Source organism: Drosophila subobscura, chromosome A (genome assembly GCF_008121235.1).
Source record: "Drosophila subobscura isolate 14011-0131.10 chromosome A, UCBerk_Dsub_1.0, whole genome shotgun sequence".
Classification (NCBI taxonomy): Eukaryota; Metazoa; Arthropoda; class Insecta; order Diptera; family Drosophilidae; genus Drosophila; species Drosophila subobscura.
Genome location: NC_048530.1, coordinates 16,040,519 through 16,049,100, shown reverse-complemented (window position 1 = coordinate 16,049,100; position 8,582 = coordinate 16,040,519). Strand labels below are relative to the sequence as shown.

At 50.8% G+C, this 8,582-nt stretch overlaps 2 protein-coding genes across 2 annotated transcripts; one reads left to right on the top strand and one right to left on the bottom strand.

Annotated features, from left to right (window-relative positions):
- Positions 1–207: 207 nt before the first annotated feature.
- LOC117901873 (clusterin-associated protein 1) lies at positions 208–2,629 on the bottom strand. The gene is made up of 4 exons (XM_034812834.1): positions 2,547–2,629; positions 1,932–2,478; positions 481–1,863; positions 208–415 (listed from the first exon to the last, which is right to left on the bottom strand). The coding sequence occupies exons 2-4, from the start codon at positions 1,951–1,953 to the stop codon at positions 306–308; spliced, it is 1,515 nt and encodes a 504-aa protein (XP_034668725.1). The 5' UTR covers positions 1,954–2,478; positions 2,547–2,629; the 3' UTR covers positions 208–305.
- A 2,386-nt stretch (positions 2,630–5,015) lies between these two features.
- Positions 5,016–5,642, top strand: LOC117901884. Its single transcript, XM_034812846.1, has 2 exons — positions 5,016–5,288; positions 5,346–5,642. Exons 1-2 carry the CDS (start codon positions 5,121–5,123, stop codon positions 5,511–5,513), a joined length of 336 nt encoding a protein of 111 aa, XP_034668737.1. The 5' UTR covers positions 5,016–5,120; the 3' UTR covers positions 5,514–5,642.
- Positions 5,643–8,582: the final 2,940 nt, after the last annotated feature.

Sequence of the window (8,582 nt, the reverse complement as noted above, 5' to 3'; positions counted from 1 at the left end):
GTACTTGTGTGTATATAAAGCGTTAAATAAACTTATATATACATAAACCAACTGCAGTCTTCGTGTTGTTCTCCAATGCGTGACAGTCGATAGTGGCAAATATCGATACATACTTAAGCTGCATATCGATAAATGGATACCAAGAAAATACTAAATACTAACAGAAAGGAATGGCGGGGAATTTGTGGGTGAGGAAATGGACACCTTTATTTTAATTCTGGATATACACAGGCATACATAATCCCTATACAAATGGTAGAAAAATAGCACCCGCGCTTAATGGTTAAATGGTTTCACAATGGGCTCTAAAAATCCTCATCGCTGTGATGCTCCGCCTTGTTGGCCGTCTTCGGGCGCAGCGGCAGTTCGCCCGTCAGCTTCGAGATGCTGATGTCATCGATCGAGTTCAGATCAACTGTGGAAAGAGAGGGGAACATAAAGAGTAAGAGGAGAAGGATATATCCTGAGACCCACACTCACAGTCATCGTCGGCAGCGCCCATGGCAGCGCCAGTGGCGGCGCCCATGCCACTCATGCCCATGATCTCGCCCACATCCAGCTCGCTGTCGGAGCTGCCGAAGCTGCTGTCGTCGTCCCGCGAGTTGAGCATGCTATTCCCGGGCACACTGCGTCCGTTGTGTGCGGCCCGGGATGGCGCCGCTACTCCTCCCGCTCCTGTGCCAGCTCTGGCGCCGGTTCCCGTGCCCTTGCGACTGCGTCCCGTGGTGGGTCTGAGGCGTGAGGTGGCCGTTCCGGGTCGCTTCTCCTGCCGCAGCAGCTGATCCTCGTCGCGTATGTCGGGTATCTCGGCGTCCAGCCCAAATAAGCTTCTGCCATTGACGACCATCTCCACACCGGAGCCAACCCCGCCTCCGCCTCCGCCGCCGCCTCCGCCCACATCCTCATCGTCATCGCCATCGAGATCGTCGTCCTCGTCATCGTCGTCGTCATCGTCCTCGATGAGGCCCTCCGGTATGAAGGGCATCGAATTCTCCGCTGGCTTCTGCAGTATGGGCGAGGCAATGGGCGTGGCCCGCTTGGTGCGCGCCTCCAGGTGGGAGCGCAGGGCGTCGCGGACATGCAGCCGGAGGAAGTAGCGCTGAAAGAGCGCCTGCAGCTCCTTCTCGCACTCCTCGAACTCGGCCATGTGGGCGGGTCGGATCTTCTGGAGCGCCTCCAGCCGCTGCTTGGTCCGCTCCAGCTCGGCCCGCTTCCGCTGCAACTTGGAGCTGAGGGCGTTCAGCTCGACGCGACCAGCCTCCAGCTGGGCCCGGCTGGACTGCAGCTTCAGCTGGCTGGCCTGGATGGCATTCTTGAGGGTGCGCTCCACGCCGAGCAGCTCCATGGGCCGCTGGGCCTGCGTCTGGCGCGACTCCTTGTGCAGCAGCTCCTTGGACAGCAGATCGTAGAGGGCGGCGCCGCGCTGCGTGAGATCCGCGGAGAGCTCGCGGGCGCGTCGCAGCTCCTCCATCTTGTCGCCAATGTCCACCTGGTTGAGGCTGCGGTACTGGTCGCGCTCCTCCTCCTCGCGCTCCGCCTCCGTCTGGCTGGGTGCAATCAGCAGTCGCGTAATCTTCTGCAGCTCGCTGGCGGTGACTGCGGCGGCCGCGTACAACTTGCGGGGATTCAGCCTGATGGCCGATTTCGTCACAAAGAACTCCGTGGCAGAGCGCACGAGCAGCACACGCTGCTCCTCCGTGTCCACGCCGCCGGAGAGCACCGTGCCGGGCTCCATGAGGCCAGCCAGCCACTGCAGCAGCTCCGACACGATGTGGAAGCTGGCGAGGCTGCCATGCTGATTGGCCAGCGATTGCAGCGGAAAGACACGCGGAAAGCCCAGCAGCTTCAGCTGCTCCCCGAGATCTACACAAAGGGAAAGATTGTGGGCGGATGGACAAAGGTGGGCAGGGGGTGCTCTTATGACTACTCACCGCGCACATCCTTGAAGGACATTCCTGGTGCTATATGCTGGCAGCGCTTGACGCTGACCACGACTTGACCTGTGCTGCTGCTGCTGCTGCTGCTGCCTTCGATTCAATTTGCATTGTCCTCACTGTCATTTGTTGTGGTTTTCCCTCGCCAGCTGCTGCCGTTGCTGCCGCTGCCGCTGCTGCTTCCTCTTGCGACGCCTTTGTTTGGGCCAGGCCAGCACAATTCATTGAATAAGGTTGCCAGGCAACCTCCAACTCCTGGCCTCCTGGCTCCGCGCTTTGCTTCGATTCGATTCGGTTCGCTTGGGCTGCTCTTGGTCAGTCATGGCACACACGGCGGTGGCAGGGGGGCTTCACCAGGACAACCAACAGTCAAGGGGGTGGATTTACATTACACTTCTGGGTACCCCTCTGGTTGGTTCGTTGCCTTGCCTGATCGGAGCTTTTGTGTGACCCGTTGCTGTTCTGAGTTTACCGCTTCATGGCGCTCTCTCAATGCCTGAATGGCTGCTGATAGTCTCTGATTTCTGTGACTGATTTTAGTTAGCTAAAGTCAGATTTAATTAACTGCTTAGGGCATGGCTGGTTGGAGCATGTCGCTATGGTGATACTTACTGTTAAGCTGCTTAGCATTAACAATTAAAATTACAATCATGGAATTTGAGCTTTTTAGCTATGTATGTCTCTCTCATTCTGTCCTCAGTCTGATCAAAGCTGCGGGCAAACAAAATGTGCAGGCCATTGAGCTTTTTCAGTAGCTCAGTGAAAGTCCAGTTAGGTTCGCTGCTGTAAATGTGCAAAAGCGAAAGCAGGTAGCTGAAGCGAACGAGAGAGAGAGAGAGAGAGAGAGCGATCGAAAGAGAGCTTTGGAGCAGCTAGAGCGCGAGAGAAGTGCAGCAACGAAGAAGGCGGAAAGGGTAAACGAAAGAACGGCTGCTGCCGCGCGTAAGCATGTGCCAGAACCAGGTACAGTGAGTAGTGCAAATAGCGAACCATCTCTTCTTCGATGTTTTTCCACATGTTCCTGCTCCTTCTCCTTCGTTTTGCGCACCTGACTGGCTTTAATTGGCTACAAATCAATTAGTCTGCAGTCGTAATATGGGTGGAATATTTTCGTATCCTCTACATATAAATGAAGCTATGTAGAGCAGACCCACTGCAGTGAGTGCAGCGACCTCTACCAAGACCTGCGAGTTGCAGTTGCACTCACATTTAATGCTATTACAGGCGCACGCAGCGGAGCATGTTGCCTCCTTGAATGTGAGACCTGCCTGCCACATGGCGTTAATTAATTATGTTGCATGTTAGGCACCAGGTAAAGCACCTCGCGTTCACTTGATTAAAGCAACTAACTGTGGCCCAACTATCGAGTGCTGCGAGTAGCTCCTAAATGAAGAAATAATCGATATTGATTCGGTTATCGCTGGACATTGCGCTTGCTGCATTGCTGCCTAAATGGAGCAATTACAAATGTCACTGGCAAATGCTAAACCGTTTCCCGTGAGTCCTCCCATCATCATACATACCCATTGTCGTCGTCATCTTTGCCCCATCAGATGGCAGCACGACACCACGGCAAAGTTCAACGGTCGCCAAAGTGCACGCGTCAATTCACGAACAATGGCGCCTCCTGGTGGTCCAACCATACGAGGGCAGACCCCACCACATGCCAGCTGCCTGTCCTTTGTATAGCACACTGCTCCAGGCGTTGCTATAACCCGGGGAGCGATGCCACAACGATGATGGAGAAATTAAAGCTTAACGTTTAATCAAAACACTCGACACTTTGGCCGAGGCTGCAGGTTGGGCGACGATTGAGTCGCTGAAAGAACCACTAACGGACACTGTCGAAATGCCGAAGCTACAGCTGGCACTGATAGCTGCCCCGATTGTAGCTGTCCATCATGCCCCTATATCAATTACAATTTCAAGCACATGTGAAGCTTGTTTTATTGGTTTTTCTTGCAAATTTCGAACGCTTGATGTTTTTAAGCGGCTTCATTTGATGCATTTATTGGACACATTTCAAAAAAGTCGAAAATTCGTTGCTGCTGGCTAGCACAGGTCCACGCTTACACTTCACCCAAACACACACACACACACACACATGCACACACACTTTGAAGTGTGTAATAACATTTTATGGCATCGAACCATAAGAGACGTCAGCAGCAGCAGCAGCAGCAGCAGCAGCCGCAGCGTTGCTTGAACTCTCTTCGTTCGTCTTCTCATCGTCTCAGCTGCAGCTCTCTCTCTCTCTCTTCCTACGCACTCCCCAGTGCTCTGGCGAAATTTTGGCAGACGCACCCACCCCCACTTCACTCCATCTCCAACAGGCGCTGCCTGCGCCAAGCTTGGGATCAAACGTAAATTTCGCTTTGTGCAAAAAAAAAAGAGAAAAAGGAAAGGAAACGAAACGAAAGGAAAGCAAGGAATAGAAGCAAAAAGAGCAACAACAACTAGCGCGAAAGAAAAAGAAACGAATTGGAAGTGGGTGGGAAGAGTGGCTGAGGAAACTGAGAATGTGGTGGAGGGGAATGTGGGAGGCGGTGGCTGAAGCAGAGAATTTATAAATCAAGACGTCAGAAATTGTTAACGGACGCCAGCGACGGCGGCAGCTGTCAGTTGGCGTCATCGTCCCTATATGACCCCCAGCAACATCATCATCCTCATCCGCCGCTTCCTTCCCTCCTCCTCATTAGTGTCATCATTATCAGCCGCAAATGCGTTGAACTCTTCGTTGAGTTCGCTTCGCTGGCTAGCACACGTGTCGCCCCTCCTGGCCCTATCAATTTAATTGGGTGTGAAATTGAACAATTAATTGAGCTGGGCTGCTGCCGGAGGGGGGGAAGCTGCTGCTGCTGCTGCACTTTGGGCGCACCTGCAAATGTGGCATAAATGAATAATAAAATGTACTTACATATTTATGTACATATTTACATATGTACACACATACCTATTTACATATATGTATGTACATGTCACAGACAAGATGATTCCCCAAAATAAACAAAAGTCAGCCCCAGTAGCCTTTAGTTTTCCAGTTTGATTCTTGATTCGGTTTTCCAATCCCTCAGCTGCTCAGTCAGTTTTCCTTCGCTGCCAAATACACAACACTTTTACATATTTTTCAAAATCTTTGTAATTTTTAAATATTTCTGCTAAATCCAAATCGAAATCGCGGACAACATGGATGCAAATTCAAGCCCAAATTCAACAGTGAAAATAAACCAAGAGACTGGATTCAAAAATGCCATCAAGCACAATGGCACGGTGATCCGTCGGGTGCTCCAACAGCTGAACAAGCCCTCGACCATGATGGAGATATACGAACAGCTGGGAATCGACAGAGCGGACGTAAGTATGAGCGGAGGATGAGAGGCATTCGAATTCCCTTTGCATTGCATTTTGCAGCCCAAGCAACTTGGCCAACGTGAGATCATTGGCTACACCCTGAAGGAAATGCTGGACAACGGATTCATCAAGGTAGTCGATGGCTGCTACTGCCATCCCTCCTTCAAGCACGCCAAACGGCAATCCCAGCCCCAGCGGGGCCAACGTGTCTGGCGTGCACAATGGTAAAGGTGCGCCGCTCGCTCGCTCGCTCGCTCTCTCGCTCCTTCCACCACCGAAAGCACACTCTCCGATGGAAGATCGGGGACTTAAAGAGAACAAAAATCATCAAAGACATCTTCAAGTGAAAATCAAGCGTTTAAATTAATAGAAATCGTGCATTCAATTTACTTTGTAAAACACTTTCTCTTGTTGTCGTTTCAGCTGGCAGATTAGATATTTCTTTGGCATCTTTTGGTTTATTTTGGGTAAATGCGAATAAGGGAAAATACGTGCCTGAAGCTGTAACTGTGAGGCTGCAGCTGAATGACAAATCGGAAATGGTTTAGGAATGAGCATGGAGCCGGGAGGATACAACTGAAAGGGTTAAAGCTGGCAACAGGAAGAGGAGCAGCCCGTAGCTGAGGCTGGAAGCTCCATCAAGTATCAAGTATCAAGGGGTCTCAGGCGCTGTTCAGCTGCCGATTGTTATGGGTAATTGCATCCCAGTGGAAAGTGGAAAGTGAAAAGTGAAAAGTGAAAAGTGGACTATGACAATGACAATGCCTGACAAAGGGAATGTCGCTTCTGTGCTGGCTTACGCATACAGATTCGACGAGGGGCATCCTGCCGTTCGTTGCGTTACACAAACGAGGGGGAAACGGATAATTTGCTGGACGGAAGACTCTAACGATTTGGGTGTGTGTCGCTTCCAGCTGCATTCACTTCTCCAATTAAACACTTTTGTGGCCCGTTCCCCATCGAGCATCCTTGAGCGAATGTTTGTTGAGTGATTTCCAATCGTTGGCTTCTCCTCTGCCTCTGCCTCTGCCTCTGCCCCGCCTAATGGAGCACTTTCTGTGCGTATTCCCGTATCACTTACATTTGGGCTTGTGCTCCTTGTTGTTGTCTTATCCCTGGGTCATTGTCCCTCTTTAATCCACTTGAGGCAAAGCCGGAGCGGAGCGGATGATGTTTTGGGAAATTGAATTGTCAGCAGCTCCTTTTTGCCTTCCCTCTCTTCCTCTCTGTCTCCCTCTCTCCCTTTGTTTTCCCATCATCAAATGCCGAGTGGATGGGAGTTTCCCCCCCCGGCCTTGACTTGATTTTCGTTGGCGTTTTTGTCTTTGCGAGCCAGGCAGCGGCACTTCAAAATTAATTTCGACTAAACCGCAGGCAATACGGGAGTGTAAATATATATTTCTGGCTAGATATATCCGTGCGTGCGTATAACCGTTGTCTGATAATCGAATTTATCTGCTGGCTTCCCCGTTACACACCCAATGGTCTGTGTTTTAATTTGATTTTGCCCCAACGCTGCCAACAGCTGCAGCTTGTGCAACTTTCAGTGGCAAGTTGTTGTGAAGAGAGAGAGAGCGACACGAGTGCTTCCTATTTGTCCACAAACTTACTCATTTCTGGCTGGCGATGTAGCAAATTGCAATTAACTCAGATAAACACACTCGCACACAGGGATAAGCACACACACACACACACACACACACACAGAGGCACGGACACTTGTGTCCTTGCTTGGACTTCCGCCACAAATGAGACCACAGGCGGACCATTGTAGGCTTCAGCCACAAAGCATCCACACAGTCGCCACATTCCCACCTCCACCGCAGTGGGTTTTGCCATATGGCGGTCTTGGTTCTGGCCTTTAACGCTCACTAATTTAATTCTAACACACTTAAGGGCTGCCTGCGGAGGAGCTATCTTTGGCCACAAATCCCAGCAGCAGCAAATCCACAATCGACCCCAAGGAGGCGGCCAACTTCCACTCCAATTTGTTCCGCCAGCTGCGATAATATTCTAGAAATATTCCAATCTGATTCTACACTTTTGTATCTGCTCTAGCTGTGGCTCCTGCAGTCTCTGTAAATATTTCATAATCATGCTGCCAATTGTCTCGTGCCTCGAGCTTATGGGAGGAGTGCACATTGGTGGCTGGTGGGTGGCCTTTACGTGTTGCCGCACTTTCCATCTGCTTTCTCGTTTGGCCATTTTAGTGCCTTTCATTGTGCCCCCTGCTCGGCCCCCGCCCAGGCCAAGCTCCGTTATGGCAATGAAGAAATATGAAGCAGCAAATGACAAGCAACAGACACGGACCAGCAGAGCAGACACCAGACGAACTCGCTCTCCCACTCACTCTGCGTCTCCCTTTGCATGTTTTCCTCCTGCCCAGGATGGGCACCTCAGGGTCAGCTGTGATAAAGTATTTAGCGACGCAGCCTCGTTTGAGTCCAGGCCAGGGCACTGCACATGGAAATACTCGTACGTTCTGTACTCGTACGCACAATTGATGGGTTTATGCGGTGAGCGAATCGTGACATTGTAGCCTGAAGGGCAACAAAAGCCAAACAGCTTCATGGCGCATCAAAGTAGCAAGAGTCACAGAGGGTTCTAAGCACTTTTTATGCACTGCACCCAAAGAGTTTGTGGTTACTGATTGATTTGCCATAATTCATTCTTCTTTTTTTCACTTTTTGGTGTCAAGTTTTGTTCGTTGGCGCATAAACGTGACTGATTCTCCTTTTCTTTATTTGGGAAAGTTTCGGCTCCACACTCCACCTTTGCTCGGGGCCAAAGGACATCAAACACTTGGCTCTTTATGGGTTATGTGTTGCTTTCGTGGCAATTTGATTGCCCCCGTCCATTCCTTTCCCGCTCCCGCCTGTCCACTCACTGGCGCTCCTTGTCCATTGTCTCCCTGTCTGTGGCACATCCATGCCCATTCACATTCACATTTATTAGCACAACTGCGAGGACACACACACACATACAGACACCAGCAATTTGTTGTGCCCCCCAACTGGCTCGTGCCACATTTCACTTGATTGTCAGTTTCAGTTTTGGGCTTTCGAGTCGAGAGTTTTTGTTTCATTATCGCGACTGTTCGTTCGTATACTTCGCTCTCTCTCTCACTGTCTCTCCTCTGCCCACAGGGCACTCTTCGTTGGAGTACCTTGCAGTGTTGAGGGGTTCCCGAGTGCCGTGCCTGTGTTATTTCTCTGCGAAAAAAATGAACACATCCATCGACAACAGAAAACAATCAATAAAAGGAAAGCCTAGTGTCAGGGGCAAAGTTACACTTGC

Coding starts and splice junctions, on each gene's coding strand:
- LOC117901873 (XM_034812834.1), bottom strand. CDS start 1,953: ATGTCCTTCAAGGATGTGCGCG. Junction 1,864..1,931: donor GTCCTTCAAGGATGTGCGCG/GTGAGTAGTCAT, acceptor CCCTTTGTGTAG/ATCTCGGGGAGCAGCTGAAG. Junction 416..480: donor GGGCGCTGCCGACGATGACT/GTGAGTGTGGGT, acceptor CTCTTTCCACAG/TTGATCTGAACTCGATCGAT.
- LOC117901884 (XM_034812846.1), top strand. CDS start 5,121: ATGGATGCAAATTCAAGCCCAAATTCAACAGTGAAAATAAACCAAGAG. Junction 5,289..5,345: donor TGGGAATCGACAGAGCGGAC/GTAAGTATGAGC, acceptor TGCATTTTGCAG/CCCAAGCAACTTGGCCAACG.